At 40.5% G+C, this 22,918-nt stretch overlaps 1 protein-coding gene across 8 annotated transcripts in view; it reads left to right on the top strand.

The window, feature by feature from the left end:
* Window positions 1-22,918, top strand: part of CELF2 (CUGBP, Elav-like family member 2) — a 549,582-nt gene that overhangs the window by 279,816 nt on the left and 246,848 nt on the right. For 2 of the 8 annotated variants that reach the window (XM_017740368.1, XM_017740363.1), the window contains exon 1: window positions 9,155-9,378. The exons of 3 other annotated variants lie outside the window; for them this stretch is intronic. In XM_017740368.1, the coding sequence (XP_017595857.1) occupies window positions 9,272-9,378 (107 nt within the window). In that variant the 5' untranslated portion in view covers window positions 9,155-9,271. Of the gene's footprint in view, window positions 1-9,152; window positions 9,379-22,918 lie in introns of those variants that run through there. 3 more of the 8 variants (XM_017740362.1, XM_017740365.1, XM_017740367.1) reach the window with 3 other exon arrangements.

Here is a 22,918-nt window from a genome sequence, read left to right as displayed (position 1 = left end):
AAAAGCATTTATCACTTGTGTGGTGTGGAAGGTGTCTGAGAGTATGTTTCTTGCATTTCCTGTTATTTCACAGACGGCGTTCTCAAGGCTCTTTGGAGCTGCAACTTGTCCATCTGTAGTTCACACACATCTTTTCTGCAGCAGGGTTAGAAAGAGCCAAGGGCAGCATTGCACAGCCCATTTTAAGACAGGATGCCACTGCCATATCTGTGGCCATTGCATAAATATTATTCTGGAAAAATAATTTTTTGACAAAGTAGACACAGAGGCCTCACATCCAGTTATTTATGCTCAGCTGAGATGCTGAGGTTGACCCTAGTTCACCTATGCTTCTTGCCTCCTCAGAGGGAGATCCATGGTGGGTTGAATTGGAATTGAACTGGAAGTCAAAGGAGATTGATTATACTTTTGGGCTTTTTTGTTAAGTTCCCAATCTTAAATGGCCAAAGCATGTCTGAAGGAACTGGATATGCAAGGAGTTTTGGAATGCAAAGCACATCACTTTGGGACTCAGAATGAAGATCCAGTTTGATCACAAACTGGGATCGTATCTTTATGAGATAGTTTAGTTTTGCTTGAGCTTTTCTCCCTCTGTGCTGAGGATACATTTACATCATCCACTGAAAGATTCGAGCTACTGTGCACAGCCTACCTGCCATGGCAAAAAGGTGTCTGTGAGTGGACTTACCTGACTCCTTGTGTTGCTCCCATTGCTTCAGCGAGGTTTTGGTATCTCGACACTCCATCTTGGCAAGATATTCTTAAGCAATACTCCCTAGTTAGCTCACTATTAAAAAAATGTATGTTTAATTTTTTAGTTGCATGGCAGACTAATAAAGCAAATTTGACTTTAGAATCATAGAATTATATAGGTTGGAAAAGTTCATTGAATCCAAGCATTAAGCCAGCACTGCCAAGCCCACTACCAAACCATGTCCCCAAATCCCATATCTATATGTCCTTTAAATCTCTCCAGGGATGGTGACTCTACCACTTCCCTGGGGAGCCAGTTCCAATGCTTGATAACCCTTCCCATGAAGAAGTTTTTCCTATATCCAGTCTAAACCTCCCCGGTACAAACTGTTTTGTCTTGTCCTATTGCTTGTTACATGGGAGCAGAGCCCATCCCCACCTGGCTTCACCCTCCTGTCAGGGAGTTGTAGAGTGAGAAAGTCACCCCTGAACCTCTTTTTCTCTATAGTAAATACCACCAGCTCCCTCAGCTGCTCCCCATAGGACTTGTGCTCCAGACCCTTCCCCAGCTCTGTTCCCTTCTCTGGACACACTCCACTCCCTCAACGTCCTTCTTGTATGAGGGGCCCAAAACTGAACCCAGGATTCAAGGTGTGGCCTCACCAGTGCCCAGTACAGGGGGACAATCTGCCCTGGTCCTGCTGGCCACATTATTGCTGGCACATGCCAGGATGCCCTTGGTCTTCTTGGACACCTGGGCACATTCCAGCTCATGTTCAGCCACTCTCAACCAGCAAACCCAGGTCCTTTTCCACTGGGCAGCTTTCCAGACACTCTTCCCCAAGTCTGTAGCACTGTGTGGGGTTGTTGTGACCCAAGGGCACAATCCCACACTTTGCCTGGTCAAATCTCAAACAATTGGCCTCAGCCCACTGATCCAGCCTGTCCAGGCTCTGCCTTTCTACTCTCCAGCAGATCAACACTCCCATCTGACAGTGTCATCTGCAAACTTACTGAGGGTGCACTCGATCTCCTCGTAAAGATCTTTGCTAAAGACACTTTTTTTTTAAAGATACCTCTTTCTTCAAAAATTTGTGCTCTGACATTTTAAGGAACTCCTGAGCCTAGATTCTCAGTTTGTGGAGAATTTTCACCAAAGGTTTTGAAATGCATCCATCTCCTAGGTGTTTTCAGGGGATCTGATTTATTTCTTCCTTCCCACAAACCAAGATCTTGACGCTGAATTACAGGCCCTACGAAACTCTGTGAGTTTGGGCATTTAGAATCACGAAAAATCACTAGTCATTTTTTAACATCATGCACAAAACTGTCAAGTGTCAGATGACATGAGAAAGGTCAAAGACAAATGTGTTGTAAATCTAACTGAAGATTTATATCCCAGCTCTTTCATTTTAATCAATGCTAATAGATTTTTAAAGACAAAAAAGAAAGAAAGGAAGGAAGAGTATCCTTTGAACAAAAGATGTTAGGTAGAGAGTTTAAAGTATTAAAAAAGTGTGGTGATTTTATTTTTCAACTTTGACATAAAGCTAATTAGTGAGGATAAGAGCTGAGGAAACAAGTGTCTGTGCTAATTCATTTTTAAAATAGTAAAAATTATTTTGTAGCTATTAGTTTTATTTTTATGGCAACTCTATAGAACTGATACATTTCCTTCCCTTCAGAGCATTTTTAAATAGAAAATCTATTATCAGATAATGAATCAAGAGTTTTCAACCAGTATTTATAATCAAAGATCAATTAATCTGATTTGAATTATCCAACTTTCAGTTTGTTTCCCTTCCATATAGGACAATGCCATATTACCTACCTTTTCAGGAAACTTGGGGGTTGAAGGATTTTTCCCATAAGCCTATATTTCATCTTGGATAGGGTAGGAGTAAGGTCCACTTATTACATCCCATTCATTGCCGAATGTTCTCTTGGTAGATGCATCCACTCATCTAGATTCTGAATCCCAGAAATTAAACTCCTTTCTCTTTTTTCAGTTGCATGTGAGTTTCTGGTCAGCATCACTCTCTCTGGTGAGAGCTTGTTTTTAAATATCCACTTTCATCCCTCCTTGTTGGATGCATTTCATGGATGTGTGAAATGAACCTTCTGTGTAGAGCACCATAAGATCATTTTAAAATAGGTTCAATAGAACTGTTAAATGTGGTTCTATTTCTAATTTTTGCTTAAGAGGATGAGTAGCCATTAAATTCTCATCTGTAATTATTAACATTTTTCATGTTCATTGATATGTGTTAACACAAACAGCTTATACATTTGTATATATTGTGCAAGTTCACTTTCTTTACATTATGCTCCCAAGAACACAAGGTCCTTGATATCCCACATCATTAAAGTCATGATCTTGGCATTAATACAAGTGCAAAATAAAGATATTCCTGTTTAGACAGAGCAGGTTCTGCTTATGCTTTAAATAGATTTTAAATTAAAGTAGAAAATAAATGGTTCTGTAACCAGCTGTGTTTGTTCTCTCTCTGCCTTTTCTCTCTCTTTCTCTCAGATCTGGTGCTCTGTTGCCTCTTCTGCTACTCTTCACTCTTTTGATCAGCTTTCTCCTCCTCCCCTTTAGTTGCAGGCCAGATGTTCTTACGACATGTAGATCTTTCCAAATATTTTATTTCCTTTGTAGAGTAGCCATGTCTGCAACCACAGCCTGGCCAGTTGTAAGTTGTTTCAAGTGATTTATTGTCTTTTAAAAATACACTGAAGTGCATTTCTCTGTTAGAATTTCTGAACTGCACAAGCTGTGAGTTTTGCCCCCTTCCTTGTTAAGGGTGGGAGTAGCACTGGAGCACATCTTTTAGGTAAAAAGGAAAGGATTGTTCCTTCTGTCTCCCAGATGCTGAGATGCAGAGTCAGCGCTGCTGAATGCTCAAGGGAGGCAGCACACACCTTTTCTATCACAGAGAAGCAGTGGGTACCGGTCCTGCTATATACTTTAAATGCAAAACTTTTTATTCCCCTGATGTCCAAGTACTAATCTTCAGCATTTATGCAACATTTTGTACTCCTGTGTTTTCTGTCTGTGCTATTTAATTTTGATTATACTCTTTGGATACTCCCAAGTGAAAAAGGTTAGAAAAGACCTTTTGCATCATGCAGACCAACAGTCTGTAAGTAATTGCCACCCCTATGACTCAGACAAAAAATCTAGGCATATAATCTAAAATATCTACCAAAACAGACAAAAGGAGATGGGGCAAATTTTAGACTGGTTTTGTTGCCAAAAAAAAAAAGTGATTTGTTGTATCTCTACTGCAAGAGTTTGAAACTAACCTTCCTTATCCTGAGCACAAAGATACTGTGAGTATGTTTAAAACACACAAGGCATACAGAGGTAGTACCTGTCCACATCTGCATGAATGGCTCTAAAGCTGATCAATATGGTTTCACCATGAAATTGTATTTAGATACTTAGATGTGAGAAACTGAGTCTCTGTGACTTGTGTTTTCACAGCCTGGAACAGCAAAGAAACTTCTCCACCTGTATGTATGTGCATAATACAAATAGCAAATGTCACAGTGTTTCTGTTCTCCTGATAAAAATAGTATCCTGGATGTCAGATTGCTGGAGCTGAGGACAACAACTGATCTCCCATCTGCAACTATGTTAAAGGCTGTATAATCAAAAACCAAAATCAACAGAGGAAGCAGAGACAAAAGTGTGATAATTTGTTCTAGGTAAAAATGAACAAAAATTTCAATTAGAGCAGAGGTAAAGCCTGATGAGATACAGCCTTTTGAGTTACAGCCAATTCCTTGCTATTCACATTCACCAATTAAGTGGTCTAGAGTAAAATTATTCTAACAATACCTGGGTTTGTGTTTCCAATAACACAAAAGCTGCAGGCAATGAGTTACTCATTTTTCTAGATTTTAGGAGAAGATACCTAAATGAACTGTCTGCTTTCTGAAAGCGTGCTGGAAAGACTCCACTTCTGAAGCTGAGGCCAATTTCCTTTCTACTTCAAATTTTGCACAGGTGTAACATATTATAGGTCACAGAATCACAGAATGGTTTGGGTTGGAAAGGACCTTAAAAATCATTATCCTACTCTGCCATGTGCAAGGACACCTTCCACTAGACCAGGTTCTTCCTCATCCAAGCTCAACAATTCAAGGGATGGGACAGCCACAGCTTCTCTGCGGAACCTGTTCCAGTGTCTCACCACCCTCACAGGAAAGAATATCATCCTAATAGCTAATCTAAACCTGCCCTCTCTCAGTGTAAAGCTATTCCCTCTTGTCCCATCACAACATGCCCTTGTTCAAAATCCCTCTCCAGATTTCTTGTGGGCCCCCTCAGGCACTGGAAGGTTCTGTAAGATCTTCCTTCAACCTTCTCTTCTCCAGGAGGAAATAATTCCAGATCTCTCAGCCTGTCCTCATAGGAGAAGTGCTCCAGCCCTCTGAGTATCTTCATGCCCCTCCTCTGGACCAGTCTGTTTCAGACCTGGCAGTCTTGCCCATGTACAACTTGATTGTTACAGACATCCTGCAGGCAGGTTGCAGCTACCTGGAAGTGCCAGGCAGGCTCAAGGTGTCTGAGCTGCACTTTCACAGCGGCCACAGGGTGCCCAGGGCAATGGCAGTGCTGTGGAGCACAGGGACAGATATACGCTGGTGAAGCTGAAACAGGAACATGGGAATTCTCACCTTTGCTTTAGGCACTTAGGTGGGATTCGTCTTGCCTAATATATGCATTTAAAAGTTAGGGATCTAATCCCTTTGTAGTCAATGGAGAGACGTGGTAATGCTCTTTAGTATAACTAATCTCCCCTCAGTGACAATAGAGAAACCCTAGATGACTAGCTTAGACTAATTGCTCAGCTTCAAAGGTGGGATTTAACCACCTAAAACAGTAAAATGCTATCAGATTAAAGTGTAGCTTTTCACACCTATACAAAAAAAATGTGATTTGAGCCTAAATAACTGCACAGAACAGCAGATAACCAACTTAGACTGCAAGTGCCTCTTGTGAGGAGAAGACGTATTTTAAATGTTTGTGCAACCCACAATAATGCACTGATTTATGCATCTTGCAGTGTTCTGTATTATGGTCACACTGCTCTGGAGTTTATTGGATTTTTTCATTTTAAAGATGGAGATGTGAGCAAGAGGTTAATTGGTTTGCATGAGATCTGACACAGGGACACTTGGTAAAATGGGGACATGAATCAAGGTTTTCTATTCCTCTCATGATTGCACTCAAGATTTTTGGTCCATTGTCCTGGACACTTGTCCACCATTTCTTTGCCACAAAATGTAGTCCGCCGCTTGGCTGGTAGAAACACTTTTTTAGTGTAGCAAAACATCACTATGTTTTGGGCTTCTCAATATTTTTTAAATGCTGTAAGCAAATGGAATGGTCAAGGAATAATTTGAACTAGAAGTAGAGAGCAGAAGGCATATTTTTAATTGGTATAATTAGTTGTTGTTACTGGCTTACCTCTGAAGTTTTGATCATTTTCCTGTGTAAATGATTGTTATTCCTGTGGCCTTTCAAGGATTTGCAGCATTACATAATTAGTTTAGCAAACTCATTGGCCATACATGGAAGGCTTGGGTTTCCATTAAATACAGGGCAATGAAATTATTAAATTTCCACTGTATGTAATTTGTGCAGAGCATTCTGCAATATATGCATATCAGTTATGAATCTACAATCAATGTTCATATTAAATGTTGGATTTAAACTCCACAGCTGGACTTTCATCCTGAATGAAGCCAGATAGCCCTGTGCATCTGGTTTAATCTTCCCTTCAGCCATATTATTTTAAAGGCACTCCTGCTTAGTACATCTTACAATTGAAAAATAATACTCATATTCCCTCTCATCCTCAGCAGCTGTGATCCCTCTGCAGATGTTGTTCTGTCAGACGTTTCATTACATGTGATAGAAAGCGTAGGTTCTTTTTGTCTGTCTGTGTTACTGCTTTGTAGATTTTCTTTTCTTTTTTTTTTATTTATTCCTTTGGCGGTAGATGAGTCCTTCCATAATACTTCACTTTATCTCCTACTGCTGCTGCTTCTCCTCCTTCTTTCTAAGTGCAGAAATGATCAAGAACTTGCAACTGCGCGGAGCCGCCCAACAGAAGCCCATTGATTCCCTACCAAAGGGCTCTGTGTGAGCCATTCTGCTCCAGCCTGAAAAGAAAGCTTTGTTCCCTCAGCTGGTAGTGTCTTAAGATGCTGATCCTTGCCATATTTTTTGAAAACTGTAGCAGTTCATCAGACTGTTTGACACTTCCCGTTCAGCTGTGTACTCTGTAGCATACCCTGGTATTTGCTGCTGCTGCTCGTACATCAGCCTCACCAGCCCGAGACTGCTCTGGAGCAGCCCGGGCACCACGGTGACTTTTGCTGGGCACAAGTCATTTGGAGGTGAACAGTAAAGGAGCTGAAATCTGGAGTGCTGGTGGCCATGCCTGAAATGGTAGTAATGGATTTAGTATTTGGGGCAGGAGGTATGGGATTTGTCATGTTGGTTGAGTATTTTCCTGGCCGCCTTCCATGACTGTTCAGATATTTTTAGCATGAAGTACAAGCTATGTTGTCTCAGTTGACCTTGGAGCATGACATTTTAACATGGAATTGGTTTGACTTGCTAATCATTAAAATGATTTATTATTTTTTATTGCAAGAGCAACTAGAATCCCGGTCATGTTTTGCAGATGAAAAGGGAAGCAAATTGAAACCTGTCTTCCCTTGACTTGCAGTCCTTCATGATACCCATGTTTCCCAAGCTGCCGTCTTTCTCTCTACACCACTAAAAGTAGATTATGTCCAGGTTTGTTTTTTAATTTGTCTTTTAGTCATTTGACAAATATTATATCAGAGTGACTGAAACTAATCCCAAGGTTTCACAGTGCTCAATGAGAAGTGTAGAACAAAAGGATTGTTTCTGCCGCAAACAATTTATGACCTTAATAGAAGTTAACAGCTGCCATCAGAAAGGCAAGATCTTGCTACCAGTGTATTTATACTGGTGATTGCTCTCTCTTTGCCTTCATTCCCAGACTCAAGTTTAAAGATCAAGCCCCTAAATACCAACTTCTGTTAAGGAATTAACAGCAGTTGCACTGCATCAGGATATTGTAGCAGTCTATTTTAAGGCAGTAGTATATAGCGTAGAAAAAGAGCATCAGACCAGCCACATACATAGCCAAAAGTCCATGAAAGTTGAATTCAAATTTTGGAGTCCAGCTCAATTTTTAGCCTGACTGGACTTTTTGACAAGTTGTCAATTTTGGACAATTCGTGTTTATTGAGTTTTGCATCTCCTTAAATTAACCTGACCCAAGAGGAAATTACAGTCATTTTTAAGATGCATTTTACTGCCACAGTGGTGCAGAAAAGCTTTTGACTGAAAAGAGCATCAAGGACTTGTTGACTTTTTCAGTCTACTAAATAAGTGCCTGCTCAAGTGTCTGATGTACATTTAAAAAAAATTAAAATAATTTAAAAAATAAGCCAACCATTCTCCTTCCTCAAAAGTAGCTGCACAGTTTAAAGATTTACCCAGCAGAAGCTGAAACCAAGATGTGAAAAGAAACCTCTCTTTGACTACCTTGGCAACTGGGAAGACCACAACCTGCTCCTACAAATCACATGGCAGATCTCCCAAATAGGGCCAAAGAGGCTCTTTCACTGAAATCTGTGTCACACTATAGCTCCTTTCATACATAGGAAGTGAGTAAATCATTGAATAATGCAACATCCTTCCCTGTCTGCGAGAACTGTGCCAAAGCCAAGCGTAAGGGTCTGGGTTAAAGCAAACTCAGTTACTTGGTAACCGAGTTGTGTTTCGGAGGGGTTAAAATTGGAGGGATTTTTGACTTGTTTTCTGGGGGGGTTAAAATTGCCAAGGAAAACTGAAAACTTGAGGAGGATTCCCAGGTGCCTGCATTAATACTCCCCAGTCCCTCTGATGTGAGCTGGCAGGTCCCATAAAGCCACTCAGCCTTGAACAGGGAAAGGAAGGAGGGAGACAGCAAAAGCTCCAGCTGCGACTCCAGAGCCCCAGAAAGAGCCTCTAACCCAATTCCCTTAAAGTGCACAAGCCTCACGAGCCACAGCATCTCTTTGCCACTGTATTCACTGAGTTCGCAGGGCAAACAAAAGATCCATACCAAGCATGCATCTTTCCAGAGGGGGAAAGCTTTTCCTCATTTGCCCATAGATTTCCCCCCCTTTTTCTTTCAGTTTTATACATAGAGATATGTATGTGCATATACATATATATACACACATACATACACATTATTATTTTTGTTTTCATGGGGGAGGGGGGAATGTTGCTAATTTTTTTTTTTGGATGGTAATTAAGAGAGCTAACACCAGCTAGGCTAGAGTGAATGCAAACAAGACCCCTATAGGCAGCACAGTGCATTAATGTAAAATATGCCCAGACAACATAACTTGTCAGAGAGGATTATTTCTGCTTAGTGAATCTGCAGGGGCCCCTTTGCTCCACCACTCAGCGTCTGACTAGAGAGAGAAAGAGAGAAAGAGTAGCCATTAGTGAGTAGCTACTGTGGCATTGATGTTTGAGCGCACTTCTGAACTGGCTTTTGTTGAGAATATCGGTGCAGAAAGCATGCGCTGTCCCAAATCCGCTGTTACTATGAGAAATGAGGAGCTGCTTTTAAGGTATGTTGTCTCCTTTGTTTTAACGCGTGCATTCGAGTTGCCTGGGCCCGCTGCAACTATAACCGTGCTGTGTATTAAGTAGTTTCCCTATTTAAAGGAAAAGACAGGCATTGCTGGGTGCAAGTAGCATTTTTCACTAGTTCAGGTCGCACATTTCTGTATAACGACAAATGTACGGAGAGGGCAAGGAGGGGAAAAATAAATATATTTATCTTTTCTCTTTTTGTTGTTGTTTTTCCCCTTAAAAGAGAGCTGGTATTTCTTTTATCACCTCCTTTGCAATATTTCTGCCTGCTTCATTATTATGCACTGGGCATGGAATAAGCATGGAAAAAGCTCAGGGAGACTCCATATTAGAGCTAGTGCCCTAAATACCACTTTAATTTTCACTTAGCCTATGTAAATAGTTACTAATGCTTTACCTAGTCTGTACCGCTTGAAGATGTTTTAAAAATACCTAAATACTCCTATAATGTGGGATTACACATCTATTCTCTAATAATGCTCCCAGGTTTAGCGGGGGGCCAGCATCCACTACTCTTTTCAGAGACACACAACACGCAGACACGCACACACGCACACACACACACACACAGAATTACGCTGGAATTGGCACCCCGCTTTGAAAAATGTAGTCTTTTGTTTATTTGCTAGCAGACATTGTAGCATTGAATACATCTTTTGGTCTGACAATGGGACAGCTGAACAATGGTGTTGTCAAACTAGCTTAATGTGTGTCTGGCGATGGGGTGGTTTGGGCTGTTTCGGGGTTTTTTTCCTTTCCTTTTCTCAGACCCTTTTTCATTTCCCTTAATGTTTTTGTGTGTACAGTAGAATATAAAGTGCGTTGCCTGTTTTGTGGTGGTTGTTTCAGTTGATATCTGCTGCTAATAGAGCAGGGAGGGGGAGGTTTGCATCTTACAATTATGGCTATTGCATTAAGTTGCAGATTTATTACTAATCTCTCCTTTAACTGTGGTGAGAAAACTTATTGATTCTGAAAGCTTACAATACTGCTGTCAATCTGGCAAATACATACTTGCCAAATGTGCCCTTGCTTGATTTTATGCCCGATCGTATCAACTTTAAGTGCTGTTTTGAAGATACTGTTTCGAATTCTGTTTAGGTAATGAAAATGCAATAAAAATGATAAATCAGATCTCAAAGTGGGAGCCCATGCTACTTTCCATTTTTATAATCCAGCTATTAGCATACGTTAGAATTTTTAAGGTCAGACAGAATAATTTACCTGAATGATTCCTACCCCCAAATCTAACAAATTATTCATATGACATTTCTTAAGTTATCTTTCTGTTTAGAGAACCATAGTTTAGCACTAAAACAGTTAAGAGTTTTGGGTTTGAATTTGGCAAAATGCTCGTGAACCTTATACATTGTGAGAAGAAATTGTTACAAAGCTTTTGAAAAATTTTGAGTTACTACTTGGACAGCAGCTTGTGTCTTAAATAAAATGAATTGTCATCACTCTGTGGAGTTTCTTAAACTGTTTAAAGTCTTCAAATACTTTACATGTTAAGCAAATGTACTGCTTTTAGTAATAAGTTTAATGATTTTGTGAGAGAAAAGATATATTTATCAGTGGCTTCTGGTTTTTGCTTTGATCAATTAATAGCAGAGATTTTGTGCTTTTTTAAAAACTGGACTCTAGAGCATGATTTATATGGGTTGAGGGGTCTCTTGGACCCCTTACTTAAACCAAAAAGACATTAAGGATATATTGGTAGCAGTCAGAGCCCTCTAAAGCATGTATTTCAGCACAAAAATGTTTTGTGGGGAGACTAAATACTTCTATGCTGTTTTGCTTTTTTTTTTGTCATTGTATCTTCTTCCCTTGAGTCTTGAGATGGTGTAAATCAATAGCAAAGAGTTTATGTGAACAAAAAGGTAATATCACATAAAATACTTGAGAAGCCAAGAGGTTATGGATTATCAGGTAGTACTTGCATGCTGTGTGTTGCACATAAACATGAAGAAAGCAAGGATGGTGTTTAATATAATGGGACCATGACATAATTCACTTCCTTGGGAGAACTTCTTTTGAGACAAGCATTAACTCATTCATAACTGCTCTGCTCCACCAGAACTGGAGGGGGGAAACAGTGGCATGTTTTTATAAAGTTATTTTTTTATCATGTCATGTTGCAGCAGCCTGAGCTGCTGCCCTTTGTGAGTGACAACAAAGTGAGTCCCTCACTCTCAGTTACGTGGAAATGCCCCTTTAGTGATAGCCCAGAGAAGCATGAATGCCATGTCTGTAGCAGCCACCAACAGGCACCTGGGCAGCAAAACTAACCACCACTTTTAAGGACTATTCAATACTAAAATTGTTCCTTAAGCACTCTGCTCACAGGTGAGTTCCTACCAAACTTACCGTAGTTTCTATGTTTTCAGATAAAATGTTACGTAAAATACATATACTATGATTTTTTTTTGTCTTGGATTGAAAATTACTTTGTTCTTTTCTAAGGGTATTTTCTGACATTGCATTCACATCAAAGACTGATTTCTGAATTAGTTTGTGCGAATCCTGCTAAAAAAAAAAAAACTCTATGCATATTTACTGAAATATTGCTTTTTGAGCCATAAAAATTATTATTAACATCAAAGGTGAAGCAAAGCAGTAACACAAGTAATTTCTTAGCTTGTTTAACAGAAGTATTGGCTTTTGAAAGACTGTGTAGGTTTAGAGATCTTATGCCTGAACATCGGAGGTGTCCTCAGTGCTGCCTGTTTTGAATCTCACCCATTCACAAAGCAATGTGGTGCCTCACAGTTGTCAAACTTGGCAACATCTGTTTCCACAACAGAGCTAAGAGAGGTAATTCAGGCTCTACATGAGTTGTTATTTGCTCTTGCAATGACCAGGTGTGATGTCAAAACGAACACCCTCAGTCCTACCTGTTAGAGAAACAGCAAGATGAGTCTTAGCCTGGGACCTGGCTTTCCATGCTTCCATAGGGAAATGGAATTGAATTATATTCATTTATTAGCCCGGAGTCTTTGTGTGTATTTCTTTATTTATTTACTTACTTTAATATTCATGAACCACAATCATCAACATGCTAATATTTTCTTTGTTAAAATAGAATGAGACTGACGTGTTTCTGTTATCAAATTTAAGTATGAAGGGATTGAGACCCGCCCTGCAGATAAAGACTTGGGGGTGAAAAGCTGGAGGTGAGCTGGAAATGTGCACTTACAGCCCAGGAAGCCAATTATATTCTGGGCTGCATCAGGAGAAGGGTGGCCAGCAGGTCAAGGGAGGTCACCACGCCCTCATGAGATTCCACCTGTGGTACTTTTTCCACATGTGGAGTCCTCAACAAATCTTCAACATGGAACTGTTGGATTGGATCCAGAGGAAAAATGGCCCACAAAAATGGTCAGTCTGGAACACGTCCCCTAAGGAGACAGGCTGAAAGACTTGGGGTTGTCCAGCCTGGAGAAGTGAAGGATCCAGGGAGATGTTAGAGCAGCCGTTCAGTACCTGAAGGGGGCTTATAGGAAAGATTTTTTAGCAGAGCCTGTTGCAATGGGACACGGGATTGGAGCTTTAAACTAGAACAGGGCTGATTCAGACTAAATATAAGGAGGAAATTCTTCACAATGAGGCTGGTGAATCACTGGAACAGGTTGTACTGAGAGGTGGTGGCTCCCCCATCCCTGGGAACATTCACAGTCAAGCTGGACACGGCTCTGAGCAGCCTGATCTACTTCAAGCTGTCTCTGTTCATGGCATGGGGGTTGGAACTAGATGACCTTTAAAGGTCCCTTTCAACCCAAACCATTCTATGATTCTATTCTATATAAGATTGCAAACTATACCTTTGGGGCTGAAAAACAAAGCAAGTGTTCAATTAATATTCATATCTAGAAGTTTTACTGCAAGTGTAGATTGTGCTTGAATACTTAAGAAGTCATTCAGGAGTGAATCAATACTAATTATTGTAATCAGGAGGGTTAATTAGCTGAAGATGCTGCTGATGGAAAGTTCACTGCTTACAGCCCTGAAAACACCTAAGTTGATGAAATCTGAAAGCAATATGTCTAAGAGGACTTTGTGCGGAGAGAAACGTTTGGCTTTCCTTTGGCATTTCAAGAGCCAGTCATTTCAAAGGGGAAACATAGCTTGTACTTTGTATTTTGCATGATATTAATTCAGAGGGTATTAGAAGATGCAACTAAATCTGTCATGAAGATATTTTGTGGTAGTCTCTCAATAAGTGCAAGTACCATTTTGGATAACCTGTACTGTTTCTGCTGCATTCATTTGTAGATTACCATAAATTAATATGGATAATCTTATGCATTTGAAATCTGGTTCCAGCACTGTTATTTGGATCAGTTGGGTTTTTTTTTTCTCCATTTTTGTCCAGGCACAGGCACTTTACATGGTACATGTACATAAATTACACGTGCTCTGTTTCTAATACACACATATATCTGTGTGCACGCATACACGTGTGCACTTAAGTTTAAACATCTTTCATTGAGGGTGTGTTTTTCTATAATCCTGTGCCCTCAAAACTCCCACTCGGTTTCCATCTGCAAAACAGTATTCAACTACATATGATTCAGAGGACAGTTACTGAAGAAGCAGTTCAGGAAATTTAAGTAAGATGGTAAGGAATAAAGACTGAAAAGAAATGACTGAAGAAAATCCTTTTCTCTTCCCTCAATTAGAGCAGTTGTGTTTCTTAAAGTGAGCATTACTGAATTAAAAAATCCAGCTGTACAAAATCTTTCTCACAAGTGACTTGCAAAAAGATTTTATATTTAATGCTGGGTGTTTGGGTTTTGCTTTGCTTTTTTGTTGTTTTTAGGTTTTGGGGTTTTTTTTTTCCTTTTCCCCTAGTTGTATCTATTAAGATTATAACCAAGACAAATGTCTGGATGTTAATTCAAGAAAAAAAAACAAACCTACAAAACCGCCCCTCTCAGTCACACACACACATAACCCCCCCAAGTCAAGGGATGCTTTCAGAGGAGAGAAATTCTATTTCAAAACACATCCCTCTTTCTTTTCTAATGACATTAGAGATTATCACGTGCAGGTGCTATTTATCTTTGCAACTGCTTTCCTATGACTGTTTTACTGCTTCCAACACATTTACTTGTATGTCAGCCATAGAAAAGGTAACTGAAAATGGCAGCTGTTGAGAAAGCATGTCGCCATGCCTGGAATGACATGCATTATCGGGGCAGCAGGAGTTGCTGGCTCTACAGCCCATTTCTACTTGACCTGCGGAATGATTGGCTGCCTGGGATGGTGATGAATCACTGGAGTTTATGAAACAAGACTGCTGGCATCCTCACAGAGGAAATAAAAATGGGATTTTTTGTTTTTTCCCCCTCTAAGAGTCTTGCTGTGGTAAAAATCTTTTTTTTTTTTTTTAATGTTTTGTTTTGCTTCTTGCTTCTGTGTTATTTCACCCTGCAGCAGAAGTAAATGTGTCAATTAAAGCCGCTTTAGTACTGTTCTTGGCAAGCTAATGATGCACTGAAGGTTAACTATCTTTATTGGATGGAAGTGGGCAGGAATTCTCCCAAATTTTGTGTAAATCTTGATCTGGACTCTAATTTTCTCATCTCTCACTCCAGTCTTTAGACTGAGATAGCATAACTAGTAATCAGCTCAAGCAGGATGTGAAAAAGGATTTCAGCTGTTCTCATGCACAACTTTATTTTCTCTGATAGTGTAAGGATCAGTGACCATTCTGTGGGCTAATATCAATCAGATCCATCTTCAGCATTTCTAAACTAATGACTAAAATGACATTTCTGGAAAGCACCGACTTCCAGATTTGCACTCACTTTCTAGGTTGTTCATGAAATTATATTGTGCATTAAACCCACATTACTGGATTAGGCTGTTATGAGCCTCTGCTTGTAGGAAAGGACCATGGGGCTGTAAATCTGCCAGTGCACTGACAGGGCTGACACAGCGTGGATCACAAGCTGCCCTGTAAAATGCAGCCAAGTAAAAATCATCCTTCTATTTCAATTAAAACACCCAAAATTTTGTTTGGGGGTGGGGGATGGAGAGAACTACTTGCTTGTCTCTCCCTGTAGCATACTCAGTGTGCTGATGTGTTACCCTGCATCCATTATTTGGGTTAAAACAACCTATTTTTAAGTTAACTCTCTCTGATTCAAAGGAATAAGATTACCAATAAAATTGCTCAGGAAGTTTTAAATACAGCACTTATATGAATATAACGCTTTTTGCCATTACATGAGAGAGGGTTTTTCTCAACTCCGATGCTTTGCTGCCCAAGCTTTTTCTCCACTAGTTTTGAAAAGCAATTTGCATGCTCACGTCAGCTATTAGACTTTTCCACCTTCCTCCGAATAATTCAGCTGCTGCTGGACACTGCAGAGGCTGCAACACTATTGATATTTAAGGCACAGCCTTCCAATGTCCCTTGTGAAAGAGAGGAGGGCAAACTTTAACCAGCAAGAAGGGCAGCACAGGGAACTGTTGCTTGTGCCCTTCGGTGTGTGAGGGGTAAATGCTGTCCTTGCTCCTGAGTTCCCATGGCAGCAAATCAGCAGGTCAGCCTCAAGAGCAGCCTTTGAGGATGCCAGACAACAGTCTGTCACCAGAAGGAAGAGAGAGCAGAGAGTTTGAGGAAGGGGGAAAAATTCTGGAAAATCAGAGAGAGGATAGGGAAATTACAAATAGAGGAGTGAAAAGTAAGGGTATTCAAACACAGATCGTCTGGAAATTGAGCCTTCCACGAGTAGATACCTGTGGATGATAGCATAGCTGTGCTACAGAGAGAATTTAAAATTCATATCCTGCACCTGCCCTCCCTGGAAGCTGCAGGTCAGCATCTGAGGAGTTGAGGGCCTCTAGAGAAGAAACAAAGAATTATCAGAAAACTTAAAATTTTAGAGACTCTAAATTCAACAGTACAACCTCTTGATTTCATTTTCCTTCTGCCTAAAAAAGATCTATCTTCTGCTAAACTGTGAGGAAGAAGCTCACTCTGAAGCTTGAGAATTTGCCTGCATCATTTCAGCCCACATTTAATTTTAATGAGAGAGTTATATAACCCCCTTTAAAAATAACAAAACACTAACAGAACTGCATTGGCAACACCAGGTGTTCTGCAGTGCTGCTCCAATGAATCATATGGAGATTTGTCTGTGCACGGCTGATGAACATACATTAAACTCAGTTAACCCCCACCCCTGAATAAAGCAATCCAAAGTGACAAAAATTTTTCCTAAAGAGCCCTTCTAACAAAACAATGCCAAATTAGATGCCTGTCCCAGGAACTTCATGGTTCCAGCATTTTTCCCGCACAAAGTTTTTGGATCAAGGGGTTGAGTTTTTCTTTAGAAGCTGCAGATGAATTATTGTGATCTTTCAAAGTGAAACATTTTATGTTAAACACTAAGTTGGGTTAAATGTTTTGGTTCAGAAAACAAAATTAGTGTTCCTGCTTGTTGTACTGAGCCCCAAATCCCTGAAATTGTTAAGAACACCACATTTAACAGGTATCTCTGGGAGAAATAAACGTGACTTCATCAATGTTCCTTTCAGACATTTGTGGAAAAACTGAATCAGTGACTTGAGCTTGTTAAACATCTCGGTTCAGATTCCATTCTTGAGTCCAGGAAGTCCCTCAGCCACCAGTTGCTGGAAGGTGTGAAGGATCACAGTGCACTTGCCATACTCATGTTCTTTCTCTTTCCACCCATTATCAGAGGCAGGGTCATGGACTAGGTGGACCTTTTGATCTGGCTTATGTGGCAGTTCTTACACTGTTCATTTAAGGGGGAAAAACCCCAAACCAGCAAAACCAGGCATGGTGCAATTTTCTGCACATCCAAATACCTTACAATTACTGCAGGAGCCTTCTCGTTATGTCCTTCATGTCTGATATTTAATGGTTTCTGTCTGGGAAACAAAGATAGCTACTTTGCATATTTTCAAGGCGATTGTTGTTTTTGAGGATTGACATGTAAGATAGGTACTTCATGAACAAATTAAAAAAGAAGTCCTGTGAAATTTCCTACCTTAAAGATGCCACAATTTGAGTTTAAGGTGAAATCCAATCATTTGCAGTGCAAAAGAGAGAAAAACGTGGTAGAAGTGAATGAGAAGGGAGGATGAAGGTTAAGCTCATAAGGATCCTGCTGCTGGAAAAGGAGTGCAATAGGTTAATGCAGATATTGTAATAAACCCCTCAGATGTCTTTACATTTTGTTTTTAAAAATAAGTCTTCTTTCAGATTCTTGTCTCTTTTGATGTCCTTTACCCACATTTTTTCTTTGCTGATGCCACATTAGAACTTCACACTTACCTTTGCCCGTGGCTTTTGGAGTTGGAGATGCCCTCCAGCATCACCTCCTGATCCAGGACATCCTCACCATCCGCTTCCCTAGTCCTGCATCTCTCCCAAAAGCCAGCCTCTCCAGATGGGCAAAAATCTCCAGAAAACTCAAATTTATATAAAATGAGAGAGCTTTTTGAGTCTCCATTAGTTCTTCCTGTGGGTGTAGGTGGCAGGGAGGAAGGTTTTTTGTTACAATGGGATTTTTCCTCTGCTCTTTGAAGGCATAGGTAGGGCATTTGCATATTGTGTGGATGGAGCAACACAGACAAGAGCACGAGATGTGTGATTTCCCCTATCCTAAATCATACAAGTTTATGGGTTTTCACATGAAGATAATATAATAGCCAAGTCCAAGAATATTCAGTTCCCTCTTCCAGAGTTGTTTGGAAAGGTGTCTTTTTTTACCATAACTAACATGTCTGCTCTCTAGCAGGAAATCGGGTCTGCCCAGGGCTTGCAGTACCGCAGTTTCTCTCGTTTTTGGGTAGTGGTTGTTGATAGTCAGCAGGTGAGAAGATAAGGTAGTTCATAAAAAAAAAGAAGAAAAATGAAAAAAACAGTCAATGTTGCCAAGTCAAGATAAGACTGGGCTGACAAAAGCTTTGGTCTTGTGTCTATATGCACAAGACACTAACACAAAGGTAACACCTGTGGATCAGTAGCAATGCTCTTCAACAGGACTGCAAATAAATAACAGGATGGTAAGACTTGGTCTTGCAAAACTTTTCTTGTTACTGCTTTACTTCACTATTCTCTAAATGTAGTGCTGAGCTCATGAACAGTCCAACTGGAGCACAAGGTACTGGGCAGCTTCTGCTCAGCACTACACCTGTGCAGGATTGGATCTGAGGATGATGACTGACCATCCCATGTGCCTTGGTGCTGTTCACAAAGGAGGGTGTTCCTCCAAATTAAAGGCCTTTCCAAAAACCCCTCCATTCCCTGTAGCATCTGCTTTGTGCCGTGATGTGTTGCCTAATTGTTTTCGGAAAGATTGAGTTATTACCCACAAAATCGAACAAAGGCCCTTTACCCACAGTGGGATGAAATCACTTCATCACTGGTTTAAAATAGGAAGGGGAAAAAAAAAGAGAAGTGAGTGGGAAGTTTTACTATAGCAACCAAGTTTACATAATATCAATGTGCTTCAAGTGAAAGCTCTAGAAATGCTTAATTTGAGGTACCTTTTCACAGGGATAATTTTAAATGACGTTTATTTCTGAAGATTACCAATGAGCTACAGTAGCCTACGGAAGCGGAGGGGGCCTCACAAGAAGCTAATATTTCAATACTTAAAATTCATTGATCAGCTTTACCCAATATTTTAATTTTCTTTTTAAAAGGGTTTCAGTTATATGCAAGCTATTTTATTTCTCAGAATGAGTGGAACACTGTTGTGTGTTTGGATTTTACAAAATCCCTACTGAAAGGTTAAGGCTTCATAATGCAAAATTTTATTCCAATGTTAGACATAACTGACAAAGACAGTTTTACTCCAGCTAATCAAAACCTTCACAAATGGTAAGTTTGCATAGAATTTGGGTCCATTACTTTTTTTTTGACTCAAAGAAATGCACCACTTTTTGCTTTAGTTCTAAATGATTTTTACACCATTCTATAATTCTGCCTAAGTGTTTGTGTCACTTGTGCTTGTGTTGACGAAGTCACTTGTCACTTGTGCTTTGCTTTGCTTTTTCTTCAGGCCCCCTCCCCTTCTTGCCCTTCCAGAAGTCTGCTACTAAGAGTTAAGCTGATGGGCTCCCTCCCTTATAGGCAGGTAGGCTCACATCCCATTACACAAACCAAAGTGCTGTACTGTCTGCTCTTAGTCACACCACTACTTCCAGGTTCATGGCTTGCCTAGAAGGTTATTTCTTTGTGAAAGATAACAAACACCTCGTTTGCATTCACTAACCCTAGCTGGACCAGATTCCTGTTCCCCCTCGCATTAGTGGAAGATCCTGAGTGATTCCACTGGAGTCATTTGAGCCCGCTCCAAATTTACACCGCCATCACTGAGCTCTGCTTCTGCTGCCTCTGTTAGAAACTTGCTTTGATGCCAGAGATAAGCTGAATCCCGAGCATGTTCATTGGCTTAGGGGGGAATAAAGCAGAGCATTTGAACTCTCTTCATACTGCCTTGCAGGCTTGGGAGAGAGTGAAGTCATTCAGAAACTTTCCCTTGAAGTGCTTCCAACAGTAGCATTTCCTTGGCCCAAAACTGGGGGGCAAGTTGATTAGAAGAATGGCAATTAATGGGTGAGGAGGGGTTCTGGAGAGGGGACGTGATGTGAACTCCACACTGGATCTGGCTCTGGAAGGATCTGGAAGGGAATGGGGTGTCTGCTCTCTTTGTCACTTGCTGTATGAAGCCACAGGCAGTGATGTCAGAGTGAGCTCATACACACAACAAGTCACTGCTCAGTGGCCTTCTGCAGATGAAATTTTTGTGGGGATTTTTTGGTTTGTTTTCTTTTTTCTCTGAAGAGATGTGTGATTTTCAAAGGTTGAGTTGTTTGGAGAAACTGCATGTAGCTCTGTGTTTGAAAAGCTGCTTGAACAGTGACTAATCTGCAAAGGTGAGGTGGAACTGCTTCATCTGCCCCACTCAGACGGATGGAGAAACTGAGGGACAAAGGGTAAACAAGCCAAACAGGGTCTGGGCCTCTCAAATGAGGGGAGGAGGGATAGGAGGCAGCATTTGTAGCTGGAATAGGATTAAAGCTCAAGAATTGATGATTCCAAATTCTTGGTTCCTCCCTCAAACTGCCATATGCTCCACCAGTTGAAAAAGCTTAATATTGGCGGGTAGCAATAATGTAGCTCCTCTAGGCCAGTGTTTAGAGCCATTGTCTGATTTATGCTGTGAAAATTAATGCAGCTCCACTTGCTACTCTCGCTCCCCATTTCCCTCCATACTGTAGCAACACATCAGAGATTCCATTTTTCCCTTAATTTTTAATAAAAGTTGCTATTTGCACACATGTGCTGGTCAAGAAGCTGGCATTAATGTAACAAATAACAGAGCTGAGCCTGTAACTGTGTGAAACATTCAGGGTTTTTTGTTTCTTACCACTTACCCTCTGCCATCGAGAGTTAATTCATACATAGACACTACATAATTTATGTTTGAGAACCAAATTATTCGAATGAACTTTTTCCCTCTAAGCTCTCCGTATCTCGGTATCTTTCATGGAGAGGGTTTCTTTTTGCATTTGACCCTGTTCCTGCTTCTAACTTTTAAATGGCAAAAGCAAATGTGCTCTGAAAAGTGTGTTACACTGTAGTTGTTAAATAAAGCAATAACCTATGCACTTGTAATGCTTTCTCTATGACCTACTTACATACTACTTCACCCTCCTTATAGTATGATTAAAAGCTGCTTTGAATCCACTATTCCCTCAAGGGATTTGAGGCTAGAATTTAACAAACTGCTGAGAAGGCTTAAGTCAGTAAGAGGGCTTCCCTACAGCTTCTTCCAGCTAATTCACATGTAATTAAAAGGAAAATAAATATTTCAAAAGAACATACGTTTTAATGAAGCATTTTTAAGCACTTACACCTTGCAAAATGGGGCAAATTTATAAGGATCTCTCTATTCCGTATGCAGATTTTAAGCAAAATTATTTGTGATCCTCTCCTCCTCCCTCTTTGCATCCTGTGTGAAGCGTGGATTTACTTTTCAGTCAGCAGCAGTGGGACTGTGGTCCTTAGAAGCGACAGGCTGGTGAGACTGAAGTCCCTTAGATTTAGCATGTACCAAAAAAACTCATGATGAAGAGGTGCAGATCCAGCCGCACAGGGTGAAGTGGGGGTGGAGACTTCTTAGTTAAAAGAATATCTTCATCCTCACTGAGCTGCCTGTATTTCTCCTGAGCTGAAACCTGTCCCTTCTGCAGTGGCAAGATTTTGAAATTGAAAGTTAATCCAACTCTGCTCTGGGCCGGATTAACCACCATGGAGGCCTCAGATCAAAAACCAGGTGGCTACATCCAGCTGGAGAAAGTTGTGCTGGTTTTTCCTTTCATTTGGACTTTGCACTCAATTTTTTTATCCACTGTATAGTCAGTCCTACACTGTGATGGATGGGTGGCATAAAGGAATCACCATGAATTTAGAAAAGAGGAGCCATAGCTTTGCCTTGTGCCTTTCTACGTGGATGTTTAGGTGCCATGGTGATGAGGACAGTATGCGAACATATAGAGCAGAGCAGATTAATAACACTATAGATATCTGTTCAGGATTGCAGCTGTCCTACGGGGATTATGCTGAGGGCCAATTGAACCTTTTCTTTCTTTAGACTTGCAAAGTAGGCAAAAATTTTAGCAGCCTGAGGGGTTTTTCTTCCTTTTAACTGTTTAAAATTGAAAAATCTCTTCGTGCAATAAACTGGACTCTAAACATTTGCCCATTCTGTATTTTTTTCCTATGAAATCAACATTGGTCAAAATTTAAATAAAACTTGGCCTGACTGATAACACAGTTTTTATGGGTCAATTTAATTTTTATATTAGCATGCTCTTTGAAAAGTTTAAGCATAGTAGGTTTAAATTTGCATTTTTTACTTTTTGCAAGTGTTATCCATAACAAATCAAATTATAAAACCTAGAGAGAGATTCAGATGGAGAAGCACACACAATGGAGAGGAACGTTCTGTCTGTCTAGACTGCTCAGATCATCCAGTAATCTTCGTAAATATGTTAATATTCTTTTGCCTGGAGCGGCTTTGTATTGAAGCAAGTAGGTCTTGAAGATGGAAAGGAAAATTTATACAGATTTTCAGGGGGCGGTGGTGTCGGGGGAGGGGGGGGCTCCAGCTATTTGTATGTGTGGAATTTTGTGTGCGTCTTGGTGGTGACACTTCTGAGTGCGGCCAACTCTTAGAGCAGCGAGGTTGGGAATGGGTTTTTGGGAGGTTACAGCCATGAGAAAGGATTTGCCGTCATTAGTTATTTAAATCCTTCCTTCTGATCAGTGAGGACAGAGTTACTACCAGCCTCTCGCCAGCCAGTAACATCACTCTGAGCGTTTAAAAGACTGCCAAGGTCTGAATGGCAGGAGTTTGAGTGGAGACAACGTGCACCCAGAACCTGACCAAACCTTCCCAGTGTTCCCAGTTTGGCTCCGGCCGCACTGGGAAGCGCCGTGCCCGTGCGAACCGCTCGGGCAGT

This window comes from Corvus brachyrhynchos, unplaced genomic scaffold (genome assembly GCF_000691975.1).
Source record: "Corvus brachyrhynchos isolate BGI_N302 unplaced genomic scaffold, ASM69197v1 scaffold307, whole genome shotgun sequence".
In the NCBI taxonomy this organism is placed as follows: Eukaryota; Metazoa; Chordata; class Aves; order Passeriformes; family Corvidae; genus Corvus; species Corvus brachyrhynchos.
This window is presented reverse-complemented; position numbering and strand designations above follow the sequence as displayed.